Source organism: Ursus americanus, chromosome 2 (genome assembly GCF_024610735.1).
Source record: "Ursus americanus isolate L20-20 chromosome 2, mUrsAme1.1.p, whole genome shotgun sequence".
NCBI lineage: Eukaryota > Metazoa > Chordata > Mammalia > Carnivora > Ursidae > Ursus > Ursus americanus.
Window position 1 is genome coordinate 84,156,150 of NC_142128.1, and position 26,141 is coordinate 84,182,290.

A 26,141-nucleotide genomic window follows, 5' to 3' on the forward strand; every position below is an offset into this window, starting at 1 on the left:
TCGTATGAGATTGCCGTATTTGTAAGTTAAAAATGGTTGAATACTGGCAATTTTCTACGGTTCTTTTTAATATTAGGAGTGTTCATTTTTTAAGTTCCTCCAATTAGGTCTTTTTGCAGATGTGTTATACTCATGACTGACATTCAGCTAAGATTCCTTGGTCTGTTTAGTTTTGTAATGTTAATTGCTGTTAAACTACGTCTCATTTAACCTGTACTTGGAGAGTAGATTTAAGAAAATCTAAACGTAAAAAATACTTATTTTTGTGAAATACAATTTTGTGAGTTGTAGCTAGTTTTTTCTAGCTTTTTCAAAATCTTCTAAAATTCTGATTTGGTAAGTCAGTGTATCAGCTATCACTTTCAGTTCATTTTAATAAGGTTTTGTATAATTATCTGCATCATTTGTTAACATGATTCAATCAACATGGCCAAAGACAAAACTGTGTTTTCTTTCTGAGGACATTCTCTACTCCTAGCAGTGCTCCAGAGTTCACGTCGCTTCACCAGTTAGCACCCCTTGACTATGTGGTTTGGGTACACATCTAGCCAACTCCACGTCTGTTCAGCTCATGGCGCTCCATCGTATCTGTAAAGATCTAAGGGGAAAGTTGGTGGAATGGTGTTTTGAGTCTGTGAACATGTCTGGAGCATTCCATCTTACTTGCCTAGGGTCAGAACAAGATGGAAAGTTAGTTTGAAACGATTTTTTTCTCATGATTCATGTTTGCTTCTAGCGATCATGGCTTATAAACCATCTGGGATATTGACAACAATGGTTGGCAGGCCAACCAGTCCACTGTTTCCAGTCTACCTTAATTCCTGTCTGAAATTGGGTGTGTTTTCTTGTTCCCCGTCTTTAGACACTTCTATGATTCTGTGCTTTTGTGAAGATTCCACTCATTAATATTATATAATCATATCTGCTCATTCTTTCAGCGGCCTTCCAGGTTACTTATCTGGCTCTGGAGACACAAAATTACTTAAAGGCTAACCAAGTGCTTTCTTATTATCACCTTCTCTATCTTGGGCTCTAGTTTCCTCTTTACCATGTTGGTCCTACCCTTTCCAGTTTGAAGATTATTTTCCTTGATCGTGAAGATAGAAGCATAAGAGGAGTGAAGTAGTTCTCTTTTCTCTGTTATCAGTTAGCATTACCCCCCCATCAGCAATGAGCCTCCTCCCTTCCTCATTCTTGCTCCCGATACAGCTGAAAAAAGATCTTTTACGTGACCTTACCGTTTTCGCAAGACTCAGTTCGTTATGACTGTTATCTTTTTACAGGGCCATGCTTTTTGATATATGCTACCCTAGGTAGACAGCCTTAAGCATGGGGCCTTCTTCCTACCTCCAATCACTTGGAAATCCTTGACCTCTTTAGTTGCTTGCTTTCTTTTATTTCATATTTGGAATATTTGTCTTACCTTTCTTGAATCCTCTTCCCTGTTAGAGAAGGTTTATGCTAACTTTGAAAAAGCATTCTTTTCCTAACACCTGGGCCAGCTGTCTGACACTTCTGGGAGAACAGAATCCCTTTCTCCCAAGGTTTCTGTATATTCTGCAGCAATCACTTTTCCTTAGCCGTCATGATCGTGTCTGGAGTAATAGCTGTTTTTACTTTCTTCAACCAGCAGAGCAGATACAAACCTTGAGGAAAGCATCAGTAGCCATGGTGCCCACTTGTACAGAGAGAAGGGGGAGTCAAAGACGGTTCTGAGAGAATAGTTGTGTCATTAGCAGAAACAGGGATGCCGGCAAGAAGAGCTTCTTTGTGGTGCTGGTGGGGCATGCTGATTTCAAGTTCAGACATGGCATGCTGGGGCAGTTTTCTGATTAGAAGAGATTTGGAATCAGAGGGATGCGTTTGGGTACCATTCACACGTAGGTGAGTGAAGCAGTAAGAAAGAATGATATGGAAAATGGAAGGAGGCGGAGGGCCAAGCCTGTGTAATGTCACACTCAGTAGGCACGAGGGTAGAGAGCAGTTAGTTCAGGGAGCTGAAAAGTGCAGTTAGAGAGGTAAGGGAGAGAAGCAGGCTAGTTGGTTATCATGGGATACAGGGGAGGCCAATAGTTTTAGATGTTTAGAGGCTTATGCACCCTAAGAAACAAGAGTAACACCCTCTCACTTTTGGTTATTTCAACTTTCCAGAGCATATTTAAAAACTGAAAGTTAATGAAAAAGTTCTTTGAGTAACCCAAATAGCTCACTCTGGAGGAAAGGCCATCATTCTTAATACATACCATGTTAATTCCTTAGCAAAGTTGACTATTTATATATGATCATAACGGAGGTTTTTGTTTACAGTTGAGTAGACGTAGCATATTTGAAGAGAGTGAGGCAGATGTGCTTATAAGATGAAAACTATCCCAGTGGTAGGTTGTGCTCCCATGTCACCTCTCAGTGAGGCCTTCGGTAACTACTCATTTAAATTGCACCCCCTCATCCCCTACCCCCGTCGTGGACCCCTTCTTGCTTCTTAACAACTGTCTAATATACCCTTGTATTTGCTATTGATTGATTGCCTCTCTCCTGCATTAGAATGAAGGTTCCATGCATTGGATGTTGGTGGTTTCTCCCCCTACTGCCTTCCCAGAGTCTAGAACAGCACCTTGCCGGTCGGTAGAAGACACAATTCGTATTTGTTGAATAAATGAGTGTAAGAAAGTAAAGATGATTATACATGCATGTGAACTAGGAAGGTGTAGGTATTTGGAATCATTTAGTTTGGAAAAAGCCCTCCTATCTCTGTAGTGTCTCTGGGGGCGGATACTATAGTCCCTTGCTACATTGGTGGCCTGCTGAGCTCTGAATGAAAGGTTAAATTATGCTCAGGACATTCTACTTCTGAAGGCAGAAAAATAACACATTTCAGAAACATTCCCAGCAAATAAATAAAGCTTTTAAAATACTAGTGTTTAAAAGGGCCCTCATTGGGAAAACAATTCCTTCTGTGTTGAATTAAATTTCCCCGTGTAGGATCACTATTATGGGATTTAGATGTTCAGCTGACCCTTGAACAACACAGGGGTTAGGGGCGTCGACCACCCGGAGAGTTGAAAATCTGTGTATAACTTTTGACTCTCCCAAAACTTAACTACTTACAGCCTACTGTTGACTGGAAGCCTTGCTGGTGACATAAACAGTGGATAAGACATATTTTGTATGTCATCTGTATTATATATCATATTCTTCTAATAAAGTAAGCTAGAGAAAAGGAAAGCTTATTAAGAAAATCATTGACAGTGCTGTATTAATCAAAAAAACCCACACGGAAGTGGACCCACCTCAGCTCAGACCTGTCTCGTTCAAAGGTCAGCTGTACTATTTTCTTAAAAATTTGATTTTTCCTTTTCTGCATTCGCACCCCGAACAACTTCCTTCCAGATCTGCTGGAAGTAAACAGGAAAGGTATTGCCTCCTTCCTTCCTAGTCTGAGGCCTTTGACCAGAGGTGTGGAGTTAGCGAGAGCCTGGGGCTACCGAGGAGTCAGTGGTGGCTACACTTACAAATGACTAAACCAGAAAGTCTCTCCAGTGGTTTTGCTTCCACAGTCACCGCGGCTTTATTCTGAGACATCTGTGGCCTGTTGGTGCCTCTCATGCTTTCTTGGCAAAATGAATGAGTATGTACTTCGCCCTACCTACCTGCTAGGTGCCCATCAGATCACGTAAGTAGGTTTGAAAAGTGCTCGTTTTCCTCTCCAGTTACGACAGAGCTACAAAGCATAGCTCTTCAGTCCAGTCCTGGCCTGGCCGCCGCCCACACATCTACCGTCTTCCAAGTTGCCTTTTAGTCCTCGAAAAAGCATTTCTTTCTGATTGCCTTTGTTCATTATTTACTTTGGACACAATAACCGTTTACACGATTTCCGGGGATCAATCTAATTTTAAGTTTTTTAACCTTACAAGCTCGGGAAGCGACCAAGGAGAGCTTTTCAAGGTGAAGGGGAAGCCCCCCGCCCCCACCTTAATTGGAGTGACCCGGCGGTGTGGCAGCGTTGGGGGAATTCACACAGCTCGGCTCGTTACATAATCGAATGGGCACCCGCAGCCAGATCCTTAACCCATCTCACATTCAGGACCATTGTGTCCACTTGTGGAGACAGTGCTTCCTTTGTTCACGCAAATAAGCAGCTAGTGATTATTAGCTTAAGTATGAAGTTAAATCACATTCCTGGAAAGGGAAATGTTGTAGCTTTTTTTTTTTTTTTTTTAAATGGGAGAGGAGAATGCATTTTTGAAAATCCAAACATAGAGTTACTGCTGGCGACATGAGCATTACACCTTTTTGGCTAGAGAAGTTTATCTTTTGTTCGATTAAGACAGTTACATATAATCTCCCATAGTGACCGCTGTCCTGGTAAAATGAAATCTAAATATTTACCTTTAAATAGCCGTAGGGACATGGGTCAGCTTTGTCCTGATTTGCCCACACTGGTGTCTTTTCCCTCTCAATACCCTGCAGAGGGAATTTGGACTTGCTGTTGGGTGTAATACCTGAGAGCGTGTGATTCATTCACAGCACCTGACATTGAGTAGGCTCTCACTGTTTGCCGTATGTTCAATGTGTGGTATGTGGGGGACCTTTAGGGAGCGGATGGGCATCTTCCCTACTGGAGCCATCTGGCACTGCTCCTTCAGTGTGGCTTTGGAGCACAGGGGTCTGGGCTTGACTCTGGCCTCTGTCACTTACAAGCAATGTGACTGGGTAAATTACTTAGCCCTTTGAGCCTCAGTGCTCTCATCTTTAAATTGGGGTTGTTGTGGGGATCAAATGTGTGTGTCTAAAAGAGCCTTGGTATTAGAAAGGGCCACACATCAATTGGTTAAGCGTCTGACTATTGATTTCAGCTCAGGTTATGATCTCAGGAGTTGTGAGATGGAGCCCCGTGGTGGGATCCACACTTAGCGTGGAGTCTGCTGGAGTTTCTCTCCTTTTTCCTCTGCTCCTCCCCCCACTCACACTTGTGCTCTCTCTCCCTCTCTGTCTCTCTCTCAAATAAATAAATAAATAAATAAATAAATAAATAAATAAAGTCTTTAAAAAAAGAAGGAAAAGGGGTCACACAAAAGATAACAGTATTCACAATCTGAATTTTTCTAGTCAGAATTGAACTTGGATAGTAACCCTGATTAACTTATGTGTTTGGTTGCTCTGATCTGCTTCAGTCAGAAACAATTCAGTCAGTGTATGTATGCTTCTACTCCGAATAAAAGTAATGTCAATCTATGACAGTGGAAGAAGAGTAAAATTGGTCCCTTGCTAAGGTAAGGAAGAAAGGGAGTTGGAGAGGTAACACCAAAATTTTAGAAGGGGAAATTCATGCCTAAGCAAAAGCAGATTATTTTACTCCAATCTGGTTTATTTCATTTAATGATCATTGGAATTCCTCTGGTGTTGTTACTGTGCTTTTAAATCATTAATGTTTCTTATAATAATCTGGGACTTACTGCAGATTCCCCAGTTACAAGGATTTGGATTTAGTAGCTCGGAGGCTGGGTCCGTGAATCTGCTTTTAACAAGTTCCCCAGGTGATGCTGTTGCCGGGGGAGCATGGTCCACGTTTTGAGAAACTTGCCTTCTCTAGGGGTCTTCTAACCGAATCCGTTCTTCTTTCCTACAGTTTATTCTCCATGTAGACCCGTGTTACATTTGATCATGGTGTACTTACTGCCTAAAACCTTTTTGTGGCTTTCCACTGATAAATATGAGGTTAAGGATCAAAATTCTCAGGCTAAGCTTATCTCTTGCCCCTGTGGCTCACTCTCCTTTGACCACATCACCTTCTCTCTAGCCTTCTGGTATACCCAGTTTCCTCCTGCCTCGTGTCATTTGCACCTGCAGTTCCCTCACCTGAAATGTTCTCTCACCTTTACCTGGTGAACACCTACTGAGGATCCTGATCTGTTTCCTCCGTGAAACTTTCCCTGATCACTGTGACAAAATCTGACCCCATTCTCTTATGTTCTTTTAGCACCTTTCTGGGAAAGCGATGATCTCTACTGTCATTAGGTAGCGAACTGTTCAATTCTCTGCTTGAATGGTGGCTTCATGAGGATAGGGACCATGTCTGTGTTCATTTCTGTAAACACGGTGTCTTTTAATAGTACCATGAACATATGGCAAGCTCAAGTACTTTTGAATAAATGAATGAATGTGGGATTTGTGGTAAAGGAGCTCTGCTCTAGACCTACATTTAAGTTTAATGACCGGGGTTGCAAATGGACTTTGTTATAAGGTGGAAACCTTCCTCACTTAGAATTCTAGGATGAGATGTTTAGAACACTTGTTTCAGTAATAAAAATTATTATAAATAGAGACCTCAAACAATCGTCTTAGTGTTTAACGCTTAGAACCTGGCATGAGAGAAAGGGGAAGTTAAAAGACTTCAAATGAAATCCTTACTTACTTTATACCATGTCTTTCATGCAGGAAGTATTGGAAACTTCTTGGTTGTCCAACACCCCACATGTAAACTTTTTACAGTGTATTTACCCTTATAGCATGTAGCTGGTTGATTAGTTTGTGTATTCAGTTTCTGATACTCCCACGTGGAGTTGTAAGAAATAAAAACAAGTGCATATTCCCACTCTCTGTTTTCAAAGCCAGCAACTGGCTCAATGGCTTTTACATCTGATAGAACAATGAAGGCAATGTCAGTCTCAGAGAATGGGAGATCCTTGTTCCATGCAGTTTGATTCAGCATCTCAATCTTGACGGGAAAGGAGTTCTGGAGAAAACAAAATCCCTGATTTTAGTAATTTTTAAAATCATGATAATCAATTATGGAATTGAGATTTTAAAAAAAGCTCAGAATAGTCATTTTGATAAATTCACTGACGTTCTCACCTGCTATGAAGAGATCTTTGTTTACCTAAGATTTTTAGTTCAGAGGACAGGGTTTTGTATGTTTCAGTACATCTTTGGAGTTTACTAAGCCTTTAATTCAGATTTCTAAATCATTTGCAATTTAATTGCATTAATTCGTTTTTCACTCATTACTACAATTTGCAGTCATTGTTAGACATCATTCTGTACACCAGCGACACATGAGTGAACAAGGCAGATAAGGGCTCTGCTGTTGTGGAGTTGACAGCAAACAAGTAAACAGGTCAGTGCTGTTGAGAAATGAACCTAGATCACGTGATCTGGCCTGGCGGAGGGAGATGGGTCTTGTGACCTGGAGGAGATGCTCCAGATCAAAAGAAGTAAATGAGAGGAAGGATCCACCGTGAGAAAGGCAGGCAGAGTAGCATTTTACGCAGAGGGAACAAATTCAGAGACCATTAAATGTCAATGAGCTTGCTGTGTTTTGAGAACTAGAAGACACATGTCTGGGGCTTAGAGAGGGAAGGAGATGGTTTTGGTGGTGAGGTCAAGGAAGGAGGAGGCAGAGGGGCCTTGTGGGCCGTGGTGGAAGTCTGCGTATTATTCCAAGTATGATGGGAAGCCAGTGAGAGGTTTTAAGCAGGGGAGTGACATGATCTGATCTGTGTGTTCAAGAGATCAGTGTGGTGGGAGCCTGGCTGGCTCAGGTGGTAGAGCATATGACTCTTGATCTTGGGGTTGTGAGTTCCAGCCCCGAGTTGGGTGTAGAGATTACTTAAAAATAAAGACCTTAAAAAAAAGATCACTGTGGATGCCATAAGAACAATTTTTAAAAGGCATTCGCTTTAGCAGTCCAGCTAAGAGGTGATGATTACATACTTTCATTGTATATGTACACACTTTTCTTATTTATATGTACAGGCTTTTTTATTTGACTGAATTTGGAATAATCAAGTAAAAATGGATAAAGGACCATAATGTTAGATTTGTTAGATAAAAAACTCAATTCTATCTTAAAAACATTAATACTCATGAAGTGCTTGTTGATGTGATTATAGGCTAATTTCTGGAGATATAACTAAATATGACTGGTCTTTCCCTTTAAAGATTTCACAGTCTACTGGAGGATGCCTGGAAGTAACCAGATGCCGACAACATACTATGGAAAATGTGTGACTACCACAGATGTTTCTGTCTGTTTCTTGGTGGACATACACAGTCAGTTCTTTTGGGAATGTACCTAGGAATGGAATTGCTGAATCATAGGATAGGCATGTTTGGCTTTAGTGAATACTTGGACTTTATTCTAAAAGTAGAATTTGTGCTTTAGAAAGAGCATTTTGGCAAGACTGGAGGCAAGCGAGCGTTGTTCAGTGCTTGTTACACCTACCCAATAAAGAAATGAGGTCTAAATTGAGGCAAGACCATGAGGAAGATGCATAGAATGGGGAGCCGTTCAGGGAATGGGACAGGTTGGATTGTGGAGTCAGGGGAAGATAAGGTGGAGACAGGGATGATTGGCAGGTTTGTGACTTGCACCATTGACTAATTAGAGTTCCTTATTGATTATCCAGAAGAAGAAAAGTTTGAAGGAAAGTAAGAACTCGAGATAAAGGTCTGGAAGCTAATATACTTGTGTTCGGCAGAACTGTGGGATGTATGTATGGGATGGCTAGAAAGAGGCTGCAGACTAAGAAGAGGCCGGATATTAGAAGTGTTTCCATATTGATGGTAAGTGAAGGACAAGGAACCAGTGATCAACTTGTAGTATCAAAGGAGAGCCTTGAGGAAGATGAGCTAGAATTCTGGTAAAGTGTGACTCTGGGTCCAGACCACCTAGATTTACTCCTGGCTCTGGCCACTTTTTAGCTCGGCCTCTGTTGTCTGTAAAATATCTGTAAAATGGGGATAATAAATGTATCTGCTTTGTAAGGCTATTACGGGATACATAAAACGTGCTTAGAATTATTGGTTTCTGTTGTTGAGAAAGGGATGTTCATAAACTCAAGGGGCAGAGAGTTCCAGGAGGGAATCAGTGGTGCCAGTTCCATAGGGTTACTGCAGGGTAAGTGCGGGAGCGTTTTCCTCAATTGACAACCAGGCGGAAGAGTACTGAGGGCAGAAGTAAAATCTACAGGCTGGTCTTAGTACCTTCCCTTCGTGTAGGAAAGCCCATTGAATTTCAGAGCTAAACACGTCAGAAAGATCACATGGTTTGCTTGAAGGCATCTCAGGTCATTGACATGAGTGTTAATAGCTTGGCTTATTATATAGCTCTTTTATCTTATCTCAAGCCGTTCAAAGTGCATCCCACAATTTTTTTGAATCATCCTCACAGCATCAGGGTGAGTTAAGGAAGGTAAAGGTAACATTATTCCCAGTTGACGGATGAGGACCCTGAGACTAAGAGAAATCACATGGCTTTGTCTAAGCTTCTGTGAATCAGCTTTTCCTTCTATGAATCAGTTCTCCAGTAGAATTTACTCGTCTCTCTTTTAGCATTGTCAAGCACAGGATTCCTCAAAGGGTAATCAAGGAATCTTCTGCATTTAGAATCACTTGGGATGCTGGCTAAAATGCAGATCCCTTGGCTTTCTTCTAGGTCTGCTGATCAGAGTCTCTGCAAATAATGGGCTCAGGAATCAGTGATTTTGCCAGCACTCCGAGTGATTCTTTTGAAACTGTTTAGTGTGTTCAAGGAAACAGAGAAATAAATCCCCAAGTGGACATTGTTCTTAGTGACATTATTCACACACAAAAAAATCTTAAGGTATTTTATATTCAGAAACTCACACTACTGTGACTAAAACTTTAGAACCCTTTCTGAACATATTGTCTGATTTATTATCTTTGTGAAATGGAGTAGTGTCTTTGAGCTTGAAAGTAAAACTGATTTGACCTATACAAATGAATAGGACGGTTTATTGGTGTGTTACCATAGCACCGCTGGGGGGGTCACAGAGAAGCTATGGCCAAGGACTCTATATATTTACTTCAAGTTGGTCAATGGTTCCACCTGCAATTACTGCATATAGTAAACTTCTATGTATATAAGTTTATAAGTATGTAAATATATATATATTAGTTACTGTATATATTATATATTAGTCACTATATATTAGTTACTATATATTAATATGTATATATTAGTTACTATATATAGTAAGCTTATATATATAGTATATAGTGTGTATATATATGTGTGTGTGTATATATATATATGTATAGTATTGATTAGAAAGAGTTGCTTTCTCTGTATTCAGAGCTTCTATTTTCATGTGATAATGAAATCAACCATATCTCTTTATGGTATTTCTAATGGAGCAGCATAAAACTCTCAGGATCAGGTAACTTGAAGACTCTGACGCTAGGGGTTGGACTCCGTTAGAGCAAGCCCAGGTCCAGTTGGTGATGGCTCATAAATCACTTTCTTCTCCTTCAGTTGGAGGGGAGGTGGGTTTTTCTGTGTGAGTTGACATCTTGTCTGTCTGGTTCTCTGTTTTTACTTCTGGCTTCCAGCAGCCACATAGTAGGGACTCAACAAATACTTGTTGAATGAATGAATCCACTTAAGTGTATTTAGGAACTATCAAACACAATGAAGTTAAAAAGAGTTATTCTAGCCTACTGCCGAGAGAAATAGAAGGCACTGACAAGTATTTGATGATTAATTGAACTGGAACTAGAAACAGAATCTAGTTCCATGGGATTCCCCCCCGCCCCGGTGTTTCTTCCTTACCTTTGACTCAAGAGGTCTTTATCTGAAATTGTCACTGTAAGGCCCCTATTATTTACCTGGCGTTATTTAATAAAAATACACCCTAGTCTTAAGTTCTGTACATCCCTTTCCTTCCATGCCATTAAATGAGAAGATTCACATTCATATTATATAATCTCCACTATTAGGTTTTTAAAGAATACAGTCCTTTATTTCCTTTATAGATTCCCTTAGCACCTCATTTGGGTTCTTTGCACAATGGAAGTTCTTTTAATACTGTTTTTACTGACTTGATATCAAGAATGGGTCATGACCCATGGGAATGATGAGCATATTATTAGGAAGATAAATATTTTCTTTATGACTGACATGCCTGTCTTTTTATATATATTTTTGACATATTAAATCTATTGAACAGAATGGTTGCTTTTTCAGTTTCTGTTCGTTTGAGAAACTGGATCCATGTTTTTGCCAGCTATTGGTCCTTTCTATACTCTAACTTCTCCTTTATTTTTATTAAGTGTCAGCATTTACAAACCTGCCACTTTGGCTAAATCCCACAGTCAATCATATTGTCATCCTGCTTTCATTTTCCTTTCTTTCTAAAGATAGAAGGAAATTACCTCTTGGCTGGAGAGATTTATAAACCTAGCAGGTAGGAAAATTAATTAATAATCTGGACTCAGAGAAGAACATGAGTGTTCCCCATGGGTTCTTGTGCTGTGTTGTCGCGTAGCTGATGATACAGCTTACTGACATTGTTTTCCTGGCTTCTTTTGAGCCCTTGGGTAAAGTCATTTGTCTTTCTTAGGGTTAATTTGCTCGTTTAAGAAACTGTAATAATGAGGGGGATTTTTGTTTTCCTCCAGAGAGGGTATTAGCACTAAAACAATATTTTCCCCCCTTAGCTGTTGAAGATTTCAGTCAGTGTCAGGAGGTAGGACACGTCCTACTACAGAGCACTTGATGCAGTAAGACCTAACTTTCGGTGAAAGTAATTGGGGTTGGGGAAAAAATTGGAAAGAGGATTTTTGTATAACATACAACATTTTCTTTCATCTGTAGAATCCTGAGTAGTTCTTGTAACTGTTCAACATGTCTTCAGATCTGTTACCTCATTTTATCTCTTTCTTACAACAGTTGTCTGAAGTATGGAGATTCTGGGCTATTGACAGTTCTGATGGTCTTGGGTGTACAAATATGGAGCTGGAATACCCAATACGTGTTGCTTTGTGTTTGAACACAACACGCTATATAGAAAGACAGCGCTGGTTTTATATCCGGACCCTGTCCATTATGCTAATGGGCTGGGTAACTGTGCCAGACCCCTCACCTCTCCAAACCTTAGGTTCCTTTAGTAAAATGAGAATAATTCCTGCACCGGAAGATCATTGTAAAGATTGAGCATCTGACCCAAAAGTGCTCAATAAATATCTGTTAACCCTCTCTTTTATTCCTTTTCATTTAGGGCATGAGGATGGTTTTCTTAGAATTGATTTGCAGATTACGAGGAGGAAAATCTCCTGAGGAAAAAAAGCAGTTTATTTCAGTATATCTTTCAGAGAGACGTACTCAAGATAAACTAAATCGTTCTTCCCACCTTGCCCTCGATTTGATCACCTGACATTGAAAGATACCTGCTGGCTCTGTAGGTAGCCATTTCTACAAATCCATGACCTGGGAATATTACCTGTGTCAAACGTAGCTCTGAGGACTAGAGTATTTGCCAGGGGCTCTGTGTTCCAGAGCTTTGTGGGAACAGTAAAGTTAAACTTTACCTTTGAATTTATAAGTCCACATAGACTTCATAAAGATTTCGTTTTGGAGGGAAGAAGAAGCAAGTTAGACTGTCATTACTTGAATTCTGAAATCCAGGGGAGTAATGATTTACTGGCATTTTGATAACGGGGCTTTGATTTTTATGCTTTATCATTATAAAGGGGATAATAATAGTGGGAACGAAATGTTTACTTTGCTTAAAACTGAACTAATCCCATAGGGGAGGAGAAGGGATTCCTTAATGTGGTACGTAGAATAAGACTCAAACTAAGGACTATGTTTGGGAACATCAGGCAATCGCCACCCCCTGCCAGTCATCCCCTCCCCTCACGCCCCAAGGATTGGTGAAGGAGCCCTTTAAGTCTGAGAAGGAGATAAAGCCCCATGGAACTGTCTGTGGGATTTATGGGGGAATGGGAAAGCTTCTGGGCTGTGGAGAAGCTTTTCCATTAATAGCAGACTTCATTCACAGAGAATATTAGGTCACACGGAAGCTCCCTACCCCCTACTGACCTTTCCAGACAGAGGTTGGCTGGGCCGTGCAGAAACAGAATGAGTTCCAGAAAGCCAGGGCACCTGTGAAACTGTGACCTCAGGATGTGATGACCTTGGGCATTTGAAGCTCTGAACGAGAGAGAAAGGCGAAAATTACACATTTTGCGAGTTTATTCTGGATCCTAAAGTGTCTGTGACGCTTTGTGATGGGATTTGGTAAATGCAGCAGACTGTTTTAGTTCCGGCCTCCCTCCCCTCATGCAGCTCTAAGTCCTTGAACTTCTCAAAGTAACATGTGATTTCGAAATTTTATAACGTAGATGGGCATGACATTGAGGCCTTAAGTTATTGTCCTGGGCTCCCTAGTAACTTGGCCTCAGAAATGCGGATGGAGCCCAGGTTAATTCAGAACATCTCAGTCATTAGCATTCTGAGTTTTAAGCACAAAAGTAGCATATAAAAGTGAAATTATCTTTTTGCAAAATGTAGCCAACTCCCTGGCATCCATTTAATTTTTGAATCTGCCTCTGTCAAGACTTTGGAACCCTTCCAAGAGGAACAGTGTCAGACATAGGGATTTGCATCCGGGAAGATGGAGTCCGTGATGGGTTCACACTGGACTGAGCGGCTTCACAGCCAGAAGGACTACTGTTTTAGGCGCTGGAAAACACAACTTCCTGTTTCCCACAGGAGAGTTCCTGGACTCTGAAGGGGGGATCCAAGGAGCCCTGCTGAGACAGGATGGTGGCGGGAGCTGGGACTTCTGTGCGATAAAACAACGGCCTTTGTTTGTTATTACAGCTCTCTTAGCATTTTCCTGAGGAGGAAGGGTCCTCATCATAGAAGCCGGACCACATTGTGACATGTGGCTTCAAGTAAAGTCAACTCTGGGGGATCTTGTCCTTGTTTTTCGAGCACATTCATGTGTCATGGGCGTGCTCCTCTACGTCTTTGTCCTTCACATACCTACTTTTTTCCTAGCTCAGAGGCAGAATTTCTACCTTCCCTGAGGTCAGAGATCACAGTGACAACATAGCTCCCTTAACCAGAGCGGACACAGATAGAGAAAAATGTTCCACCAGTGTGAAGGTCTCTCCTGCATTTACCATTGACATCATCTGGGAGGGACTCCTGGGCAATGGCATGCTGATCAATCCGCTCTCCAGAACCAGTGCCCCGATTTGTACCCAATCTGCCAGTTTCTGTGGTGTGAATCTTTCCACGATGACCGAATTCCCAGCACCAATGCGATGCCATTGAACATAGAACTGAGAAGGAGCGTGCGCAGTTGGCTCTTGCAAGCAGGGCACGCAGGATCCAGCACACCACTGGCTGGACCTTGTGTGTTTGCATAATTAGATGGAAGGTTGTGTTGGCATGCGTACAAATCTGGCAGTGAAGACTTCTGAGTTCTCTACCCAGAAATGCTGCCGGAGATGAGGCGATGTGTCATTCTGCCCCACGTGCAGGTGTTTCTTCTAGGGCTTGCCGTCTCTGCTCTTGGGACCTTCTGAATTTAGGTCTTCTTCCCCATGCCATCCTCAGTCCTCTCTTCTTCCTGTTCCACACAGTCCGCCTGGGACAGTGAAGCCATTTTAATTGACAAAATGCCTGCCTATTTCCATCTTAGACCCCTGTCCCCAGCTTTGAGATTCTAACTGCCTGTTGGACTGTATTATTGGAAAATCCCAAAGATACTTCAAGTTCTATGTTTCTAAGGTGGAATTCAGTACTTCTGCCCCTCAAAAATCTGGCTTTGCTTCCTCAGTTTTCTTTCATGTGGGTGGCACTGTTATCGTCCCAGTCATCCACACTAGAAATCAGGGAAACGTTCCTGGTTCCTTTCCCTCATCTTCACCCTCTGCATCCAACTCTTCAGCCAGTCTTGACAATTCTTGAGTACCCCCTAAATATGCCCCCCCCTTTCTCTACCCCTGGCATCGTTTCGCAAGTTAAGGCCCCTACAGTGGCTCACCTGGAGTATCTACATCTTTCTTACTGATTTTCTCAACTTTAAAAACTTCCCATCAGCTCTGTCCTCCACGCTGTGATTTCTCTGACCACGCTTGAAACTATAAGAAATGGCATCTAAGCTTTTTAGGATTTGACCAGTGGCCTCCATGACCAGGTAGTTCCCTGCTGACTCTCTAGCCAAGCTGTCCATTCCTTTGGTTATATTGCTCCTATAACCACGGTGTCATCATCCCTGCACCCCCCCCCCTTTGCGGTCACACCTCTTTTCTTCATGCCTTTGTTTGTGCCGGTGTCTTTGCTACATCCTCCCCAACGTTGTTAACTCCTACTCATAACTTACAACCAGTGCAAGCAGCCCCTACTGGGGATGTCTTTTCCGATGCCACCTCTAGGCTGGGTCCCTCCTGGTTCTTCCATGATAATCTGGATATCGATCTCTGCTCCTTTTTTTTTTTTTTTTAACTCACTTTGCATCATAATGGTTTCTTTGTATCTGTTTTCTCTACTGGACCCAACAACCTGGGTGTCCGAACTGGATGCTCTTTACCTTTGTGTCTCTCTTACCTTGCACAGTGCCTGGCACATAGTGCGGTTAGTTCCTGTGTGGCCGAATGAAAAAAAGAGACATCCATGCTGTACTCTTTTTATGCACTTAGCTTAGCCTCCCTGAGCAAAGATAAAGCGACAGGATGCCAGGTTGAATTTGAAGTTCATATACACAACAAATAACGTTTTAGTATGAGTCGATCCTAAATACTACAGAGGACATGCTTATGCTCCCCCCCAAGTAGCCTATTATTCATTAGTTATCCGAAATTAAAATTTAACGGAGCATCCTGGCAACCTTAACCTAGCAAAAAAGTGAGTTCACACCCAAGGTAGTTCACACCATGCAGAAGCTCACACTGAGCTTGACGTCACTTGCCCCAGGGTTTCGTACGGACGGTGCCTTGCATCTCTGTATGGCTTATGTGTGTGTAGCTGACGATACTCACGTGCACCGGCCTTGCCATGACACTGTGCGGTGTGCCGTTACCTACATGCGTGTTTTCCTTTGCATGGCAAGGACATTTCGTCTGTACAGATCTGGGCAGTCTAGACAGATGGCCAGAGCGTGTTCGTGCAACATCTCGTGGCATGTTGTCTGGCTGGCTGGTGCGTTTCTTTGAAAAGGGAATTTTACATGTTCTCTTGGTGTTCTGGGCTGAATGGAGAACTAGCAGTGTGTACCTTCTTAAAGTCTATAAAACCCTGGATGTGGGTTTTAGATTTTGTTAGAGAGTTATGACTGGAAAGGACTCACTGTTGACGTTCCTGCTGAGGCCAACATGCCCCAGAACTGATGTACTGAAGGTTGAGCATGGCTTGGAGAAGGACTTTGTACTGTCTCCAGTTTAATGAGGTTGTTTACTTAGCATGTCCCCTATTAAAGTATCAGATGGCTGAAGTATTATTTTGATTGAAGGACATTTTTTTTTCCAAGTTAGAAACACCCAAGTTGTTAACAGTTGTATGTTTTCAGAAGGTGAAAGAGTGTCTTTCTCCATGACTGGAAACAGGATTGAAATATGGCACATTTCATCCCTCACGTTGTTTTTCTCCCGTTGTCCTCGTGCCAAAATGGATAATGATGGAAATTCCTCAGCTAGGACAGTCGGGCAGAGTTTTAGATATTTACCCCATAGGAGTCAGACATGTTCTCTCAGGAAACGCCGAATTCTAATGGCAGAGTGATTGCTGTCCCCACCCCCCCAACCATAAAAAAAGTCCTGAAACATTTTTGTGGCCTCGGTATCATGATCTTGTCAGTAAAACGATGGTCTCTGATTAAATCCAGATTGAGCTGTTTCCTATTAGCGTGCTAACCCAGAGGGCAGGCTCAGCCCTCCATGTATCGCTCTCCCAGTCTGGGTTATTAAACACTTGTCTGCCAAGGCTCTCCCCCTGCCTCCCCCACTTTCCTTTTAAACTAGAATTCAAAGGCATTGAGGTATTACACACAAAAACAGATCCTAAAGTCTCTTAAAAGGGTTCTGCAGCTAGTGAATATTTTGCTGCAAAAATTAAACGAAAATTCTAGCTTCTCCAGTGTGAGCCATATGGCAGAATTAGGTTTTCTGTTTCACTTTTGTATGATTTTATTTCAGTGTAATTCCAGGAAAAAGCAGATAATTTCCAAGTTTTTGTTTCACAAAAATGTACTCCATTCGAGTGTCGGTAAATAAGAACTCCTCTTCAAAAGCCTTCCCCCTGCTCTCGCAGGTTGATATTAGGGTGCTCGGCAAATGTGCAGAACGTGACACGATGCGAGCGCTCGGACACCTGAACGTGCGTTGTGTGCGGATTTTTGTGAGAGTGATTGTAGGCCCCGAGCCGTTCCCGTAGTGCATTTGATACTGTCATTCACGCTCACTCACTGCACTTAGAGAATAGTTCTTAACATCCACATAATCAAAGTATCTTGTGAGCTTCTGTCAGCTCAAACACGGTTCTTCCTAATACACAGATGCAAACACTGAGGAACAAAAACCATCACAGGGAGGCATGGGGAGCAGGCACGCATAGGGAGACTTTTTTTTTTTTCCCCGGAGGAAAAGGAGGACCAAAGGAAGCAACTGGGTTAATAAGTAGCAGGACTCCATTCCCAAGGGAGAGCCTTGGCTTCCTGCCAAATCTGCTTTCTGGCAGGAAAGGGGACCCCCTTCATCAGGTCCTTTGACAAGTATTTTTCTCTGTGTTTGAATTTTTGGCTCCATCAGTGCTCAGGGAAAAATTAGTTCTTTTAAGTTGTTTTTACTTTCAATAAGAAAAGATTTAAAGGAGAGTTTGCCTGGTGAGTAAAATAAGAATCCTCAAATTACAAGATTGTTTGGTAAGGGAACAGTGTCACAAGGTAAGGAAGCCTGATTTAGAATTACAGCTTGAATATCCCTCGAGAATGAGAAGCCGTTCCTTTCATTGTTGTTGTTAACATGTGACATCGAAGCATGTTTTTTAACTACTTTTTACTGTTATCTCGCTGATCATTTTTCCGGAACCAGATCTTTTGAAGTGACAAAGTAAAACCTAGAAAACATCCCTACATTTTGGTATTAAGAAAGCGGTCAAACAGATAGGGATGTTGGAAGATAAAAATTAACATTGTATTTTATCATGTCTTTTTTTTTTTTATTAAGTGAAAAGCAGCCAAAGTGAAATATGGTTTAAATGCATCACAGTAAATTACGAAGCTAACGTTTTCCAAAGTAGGTTCGTTCTGATGGTCTGCAAGATGCTGTGAGAATAAAGGGAAGTCCGTTTGGAAGGATCATGTATCAGATCTTTCTCTTAGAGTTTGTAGCACGTTAGCTCGTTAAAGACAAATTCTGCAGTAAAGAAATGTATTTGACTGTTTTACTCTGGAGTTCCCAAACTTGGCCACGGGACCTTTTGTTTTAGAACTTGTGTTTACAGCACTCACGTAGGGCAACACTTACTAACTAGTAAAAAAAAAGTAATTAGACTTTGAAGGCATATATCCTTTCCATTTATTGCTTGCTTAAAGTGGATTGACACTCCTGGGAGGACAGACCGATACTATTAGGCCTTCCTTAAAACTACATATAGAGTGATAAAGGACAGTTATTAGGCCGTGATCTGAGTCAGCAGGCCAAAGAGGCCTACAGAAATGTTTGGTATTTTGCCTGAACCAGATCCCTCTCCTTAGTAAAGTAAAAGTATCCTTCGAGAAGGAAATAAAGATATAAAGTCATCCACCATGGAAGATGGAGTCTTACTATTCATTCCCCTTAGTGTTTAGACATCGTGACATTCAGCTACCCTCACCTTTTTCTGAAAGTGATTGCCACCACTTTGGTCTTACTGGAAGCAGTCTTGCCAGCCAACTTCCTTCCAACGGTTGAACATCTGACAGGCCAGGTGAAGAAAAAGCAAATAAGCGGCTTGGTGAGCGTAGGGTCATCATTTAGAGATCCGTTCTCTCTTCTTTGCTCTTCTTCCTCGATTTTCACCCATCTGGCTATTTCAATTTAGGCAAATCTGATATGCAACAGTTCAAACTTACCGTTGAGAAAAACTGCCTGGCCAGTGTTTGCCTCCCTGACAATGATTATTTGCTTTAGAAAAAGGTCCTCTCGGTAGGTCATCTTTGTGCCTGTGAAGGACAAGTTAAGCTGAAAATTGCATCTCTGTAGAATTTGTGAGACAGAGATTTACGGCAGGAGGTAAGGCACGTTCCTATTTTTCTTCAGTTTAATTCTCTTGCCTCAAACTCCATTTTAAGCTTTGCATATCTTACCAACGATCTGTTGTTAGGTTTTATGTCTCCCAAGGTGCGGTTATACCTGCCAGTACCATCCATAGTGTCGTTCTCATGTGGTAGCTACTTCTCAGGAGCCCACGTCTTTTCTTGTTCATCGCAAGTCTCCAGGAGGCAGGGGTCATACACCCGCCCACCCTCTCCATTACTCCCAGGGATGAGCCCAGGGCTCCTTGGTCCGGCCACTTCTTGGTCAATTCTGTTGATTGCTGTTGATATTGAATCAAGAGGGCTGTTGCTTCTTGTGGGCTGAAGAATATCAGACCATGGTCAGATCTCCAGAGTTTTCCGTGGAGATCATAGTCCTACCAAGGCTGGTCTTTCAGCCTAGTGACGTGGTGTCAGCTGGCTCACACAAATCCGAAAAATCTAAGTCACCTCTTCAAAGCCAGTTGGCGTCAGCTGCGGCACACCGCTGCAGGAGCTGTCTTTGGGAATGAGTTCGGCCACTCGCCATGGAACAATACAAAGGAAATGATCAATTAAACTTTTGCTGAGCTTGATTCTGGGGTCACGGAAAACATCCTTGGCCTATTTAGGCCAGCAACCAGTTCTTGATAGGGGATTAAGTAGAAGCAAGTGTGATCACCATGAAGTAAAGTAACACCCCCCCCCCAACCACCTCACTCCACTCCACTCTTAGGGGAGAGAATCGCTGTACGTGGCTCGTAGAGAAATGAAATAAGAGCAGGGAAAACGTGACAGGCTGTGTTTCAACTGTTAACAATGTTTTCGGTTTTACTTTGGGGAGTCATTTCGCCTGATCATAATCATGAATTTCTTGTACAGGTTGAAGGCGACCAGCTGCCTCCAGGACATACAGTCAGTCAGTATGAAACCTGTAAGATCAGGACCATAAAAGCTGGCACCTTGGAGAAGCTGGTGGAGAACCTGCTGACGGCTTTTGGGGACAATGACTTTACCTATATCAGCATCTTCCTGTCAACGTACAGAGGCTTTGCCTCCACTAAAGAAGTGCTAGAGCTGCTGCTGGACAGGTAAGAATCTAACAGTTTGCGAGATGACAGAACACAAGACAGGCTTTCCGCAGAAGGAAGGCATGCGTTTCGGATTCACGTGCATCTGGTACGCGTGAGGAAGGCTTCACTGGAAGGAACAACTTTTGGAACAAGTGGCATGAAGGCTATTCAGGAGCCACTTTATGGTGTATTTCTGCTAGAGATACCTTATAAAAAAATCTATAAAATACTTAGGAGTACATGCTATAAATCTAGACTCAGTTGCATATAGGTTTCAGTTACTATTTGCCACCCTAAAATTTTCTCCATGTGTTAATAAGTGTATATTATTCTAGAAAATAATCAGTAACCAGGAGTGTCATTGGGTTGCTGGGAGAATTAAATATGCTAATATATGGGAAGTATCGAGTTCAGTATTAGACCGGTAGGAAGAAGCCAGTAGATGGTAGCTTCAATAATGATGGCGATATTACTAATAACAATCGCTGTGCACCGGCTGCTTTGTGGATATGCACATTAATATTATCCTCAGTTTATTTTGTTAAGTCACATGTTACATATAGTGGAGCATGTATATTATAATTCACACATTGATAATTATATTTTCCTCCTCAGTTTTGCTTTATTTATAATTAAGCTTGACCTTTTAATTAATTGTTATTAGATTGACTTGATATTGGGAGGAAGAAGGCCATCAGTCAAACAATTGTTTTAGAGACATGAGAGTTCTCATCTGAATCCTTATATTCTGGGGTTTCCTGCATAAGAAAGGAAATGAGATAGGATGTTTTTGTTGGAGTAGTTGAGTGCTGACTTTTAGCTAGGTTTTTAAAAAATTTTGAAAGTATTATATGCTCATGTGCTCATAGAAGGGTATAAAAAGAAACATTCATGTTTTCTCATACTGCTATGTTTTCCCAAATATCTTTTATTAGGTTTTTTAAAAAGTTGTAGAAGTAGAAAGAAAAAAATTAAATAGACCATAATCTAATTAGGCAGATAACCCATATTAACATTTTAAAAATAGAAGTAATAGGGGCCCCTGGGTGGCTCAGTTGGTTAAGCATCTGCCTTCCGCTCAGGTCATGATCCCAGGGTCCTGGGATCGAGCCCCACATCGGGCTCTCTGTTCAGTGGGGAGCCTGCTTCTCACTCTCCCTCTGTCCCTCTCCCCCTGTTTGTGCTCTCTCTCGCTATCTCTTTCACTGTCTCTGGTCTCTCAAATAAATAAATAAAATCTTTAAATAAAAAAATAGAAGAACTCTATATATATACTGAAAAGTTTTAAACAATTCAGAAAATTATGAAAGTAAACATTTTCTTTTTCCCCAAGTCCCACTCCTCCTAGGTAATCATTGTAGACCATTCCTTTTGTGTTCTTCCCCAATTTTTCGGGCATATCTACATACACACACACACACACACATACATTTATATAAATATATATAATATTTGTTAATATATGATAATTGTCAAAAATATTATATAGTTTTTATATGGTATAAATAGAATCGTAGTGGATAGTCTGTTTGGCAACTTTGTTTTTTTTTACTTATCTGTCTTGGAGATTTTGTTTTAAAGATTTATTTATTTTATTAGAGAGAGAGCACAAGTCAGGGGAGGGGCAGAGGGAGAGGGAGAGAGAATCTCGAGCAGACTCCCCACTAGCCCAGAGACCAACGTGGGGCTCGATCTCATGACCCTAAGAATCATGACCTGAGCCAAAACCAAGAGTCCGACACTCAAATGACTGAGTCACCCAAGTGTCCCTGTCTTGGAAATTTTTTTTATTTATTAAGAGAATTAACATATGCGAAAAGCTTAGAATAGTGGCTGGCATATTGAAAGCTCAAGAAATGTAAGATATTGTTATTTCAAAATCACATATAGGTACATTTACCATATTCTTTTTAGTGGCCTTACAGTATTTATTGAATAGATTATTCTATGGATGGACAGTTAAGCTCTCTCTAGTTTTTCAATTTGTCTTTAAAATTTGTAGTCAATACTGCAAAGAGTGTCTTCGAATATATATCTTTGAGAATTCTATAGGATAATTTCATAGAAGAGTGATCAATGAGGCAAAATACATAAACATTTTAAAATGTGAAAGGTGTTGCTAAATCGCCCTCCAGAAAGCTGTAGCAACCACAAAGAATGAGAGTTGCCTGTTCCTTCGCTTTCCCCAAACCCTTGTGAACTATGGATGTTTTCACCACTGCCACTGAAACCATCTCTGTCATGATCTGTCCATTGAAAAATAGCTCATTGTTTTTAAGTTTATATTTTTTACATTTGTGAGTGAGGTTTAGCATCTTTAAAACATTTGCTGGGCATTTATGTTTCCTGTTTATGTCTATTCATATCCTTTTCTTATTTTTGTTTTGAACTATTGTCATCTAATTATCGATCACCTAATTATAATTCTTTAATATTATGAAACTAGTTTTTTGCCTATCATATGTTAGAAGTATTTTTCCTAATTGGTCCCTTGGTTTTATTTATTTTATTTATTTGTTCATTTATTTATTTAAGGGAAAAAGAGAGACAGAGAAAGCACTAGCTGGGGGGCGGGGGGAGCAGGGAGGTGGGGAGAGGGAGAAGCAAGCAGGTTTCCCGCTGAGCAGGGAGCCCAATGCGGAGCTAGATCCCAGGACCCTGGGATCATGACCTGAGCCGAAGGCAGATGCTTAACTGACTGAGCTACCCAGGTGTCCCTGTCCCTTGGTTTTAAAAGTTGTTTATTAATGGGTCACCTGGGTGGCTCAGTTGGTTGGGTGTTGGACTCTTGGTTCACAGAGTATGCTTAAGTTTCTCCTTCCCTGGGCGCCTGGGTGGCTCAGTTGGTTAAGCGCGTCTGCCTTTGGCTCAGGTCATGATCCCAGGGTCCTGGGATCGAGTCCCGCATCGGGCTCCCTGCTCAGCTGGGAGCCTGCTTCTCCCTCTGCCTGCTGCTCCCCCTGCTTGTGCACTCTTTCTCTCTGTGTCAAATAAATAAATACAATCTTCTAAAAAAAAAAAAAAGTTTCTCTCTCCCTCTGCCCCTCCCTCCCACACTCACTTGCATGCTCTTTCTCTCTCTCAAATAAATAAGTATTTTTAAAAAGTTGTTTATTAATATTTTTCATGGAGACATTTAAAGCAATTTTTTATGCGGTCATATCTATCAGTCTTAAGTAAGGGCTTTAATAATAAAGTTCTATTCCAATGTGATTAAGGTTATTGATAACAGTGAGTTTTTCTCAAGATATTTGATGCAAGGCAGAGTGACATCATTTGGACCGATGGTTATTCATATGTTCATATTCAGGAACACTGACAAAATATCTATCCTTTATCATGCATCGATCTGAATATGCTAACTCTGGACTTTAGCACAAATAGAAAGTTCTGTAGTCTTTTCCATGGCAGCACTTAAAATGTTAAGCCTGAAGTACGAACCTGTGGGATTAGTGAGTCATTTCTTTCATGGTTTGTTTGCTTGTATAGCATCTCACACCTATAAATAGAACTTGGAGAATTACATGAATTTTCTTTTAGCTTTGTCACGTATATATAAAGGATGCAGTATATGCGGTATACGGTTGGCCAACAGTATGGGGAAGTAGGTCAACACATCAGAAACTCCTACAAGTTTCCTTCGGAGTTGGCAACCTCTTCTACTTACGGGGCAGCTCTACTGATAACAGGCCACAGATGTCCGCAGTCAGTAAAGGAGCGCACATGAATTCCAGCTGTTCATCATAAATGGTGGACATACACACAGGAACTGGAGTGTTTAGTCTGTGACTCACGAACATCCAGCTTTTATTTGATGATTTTTAAGACCTTCTCTTTGTTCTATTATAGGAGATACACATTTTTGGATTTTTAAAAGATTAACTGGATGACAGTTATTAAATAACACAATCCTCATGAGTTCAAATTCAGATTATGAATTTGAATTCGGAATTCAAACTCAATTTAGTTCGAACTATCATTTAAGGTATAACTGAACAAAAGAGTTAAGATTTATCTTGACCTTTTTTGGATGGGCCACGGCTTGGCCTTAAATTTCATATCATAGTCCTATCCTTTGCTTGCCTCTGAAATGAGTGGAATCAACGAACACTGAATGCCTACACAATACCCAGTACTCTGCAAGACACCAGTTGGGTGAAACAGAAATAGAGCACTTGGCTGCTTCTCACCCTTGTGGTGAATTTACTGTGAAGCTGTTGGTACTGAACCTCTAGGGTCACTCACTCACTTTCAATACCCTCTCACATAATTTGTCTTCACAATTTTGTATTCTTTTTCTTAGAGAGGACCCTTCAAATTCCCTATGCTTGGCAAAAACCTGGATCCACCCCTGAGAACTTAATATTTTACTGCAAAAGATAAGGCTTACACTCATAAAACAAGCAGGCAACCACTTAAGATGGTGTAAAAATGAAACTCCAGCGCGTTCTGTAGAAGCTCAGAGAAATAAGTCACATTCGTTTTGCTTCCTCTGTGGAGATTTGGTTTGTACATGTATGTACAGACTTCAACATGAATATTTCTTTCTCCCAATTCCTACTCAGATTTTGTGACCAGATGTTAACCTTTGTTTCATTTTGACCAAAATGCAGATTCTGTGGAACATTGGGTTCTTCAATTGGTTGTTGGGAGTTTTAATGTCTGTAACTGGGAGGTAAGCAACTAAATCGCACAGACTTGCCTTCTCTGAAGATAAATTTGATACTCTCTTTTCTTGTTAGTAAATCGTGGGAGGGTTGTTTGTGAGTCTCTGATGTAACTTTTTTATGATTTCTCTTGGTCTCTTAATAGTAGGTTGCTTACCTTTTGTGAAATCAACACAGAGAAGTTATTATAGGATGTGCTAACCCTAACCAGCCAAGAATGGATGGAAGGCAGATGCTGTAGTCTTTATTTACCCCCAGAGGAAAGCTTACTTGTTTTTTGTTTTTTGTTGTTGAGGAAAAGCTTATTTGAAGTCAAGCTTTGATTTTCCTTAAGACTTCCAGTCCTGTGGCTTTTCTCAGATGGAACTTCAGGTGGTTTAAAAAAAATTTTTTTTTATAGTTTTTTCTTTCTGCTAAAGTGAGTCTTTGTGATTGACCAATAGACAGTGGCTTGAAGTCATAGATAGCTAATTGCACGTGTTTGCTTTATCTCTTGCTTGGGGTTATCAGCAGTCCACCAGGAATCCTGTTTCCTGTGCTTGTCACCATGGCTCAGTTAATTCTAGGGCTCGTTGACGTCCTTTTAACCTAAGAGAAAATTTTGAATTGTGGCTTGGCTGTTTGTGTTAATGCTTTGAGACTTTATTTTCTCTAACTTCAGACATACATTCCACTTAAACATATATTTTTCCCACCCTACCATAAAAAAAAGTAAGGGAGTTAGGTCCCATGGAAAATACCTAACCTCAAATGTAGAGAGAAAGGACCATGAAATGTTTATATGTATATCTAGGTTTTTCTTTAGACACCTGTCATATTAGCTACTTTTGGGCCATTTCTTCATCATTTTCCTTTCTCTGATCCATATTTTTCATATCAGAAGAAATCAGAATGCCTGGGATAAGCAGAGTAGGTGTGAGTGTGTTTCCAGAAACTTTTGCTAAGCCACTTTTGGCACTCAGTTCACAGCTTGGAAAGGGATGAGCAAATCTAAACTACCCCTTCGTTTCAAGTGAATTCTCCCAGTGGAGGGCTTTTGGAGAGGATAAAGGTTAAAGGCATCCATAAACATTATACTTCAAGACCAATCCACTTAATTTGCTTGCTTAGGTCACAGAGAGGAGACAATTCAGTGGCTGTTTGAACTTATCTCTTCTTTCCATGTTTTCTTGCCATGCGTTTTCACAGACTTCATCTCAGTTTATTTATCATGACATTACCTCCATGTTTATAGATAAGAAAATTGAGGCTCAGAGACATTAAATCAGTAAGTGGAATTAAACCCTACCTTTTTCTGAGTTGGAATCTTTTCCCAAGTGTGCCATATTACTTCCCATGGTCTGTTGATGCCATTTTAAAGGAAAGGGTGATTTGGGGAT

General features: G+C 41.0%; 1 protein-coding gene across 3 annotated transcripts in view; it reads left to right on the forward strand.

The window, feature by feature from the left end:
- RGL1 (ral guanine nucleotide dissociation stimulator like 1) overlaps positions 1–26,141 on the forward strand; it is a 159,075-nt gene that overhangs the window by 56,183 nt on the left and 76,751 nt on the right. For all 3 annotated transcript variants that reach the window (XM_045811371.2, XM_045811370.2, XM_045811369.2), the window contains one exon: positions 19,905–20,113. In XM_045811371.2, the coding sequence (XP_045667327.2) occupies positions 19,905–20,113 (209 nt within the window). The remainder of the gene's footprint in view (positions 1–19,904; positions 20,114–26,141) is intronic.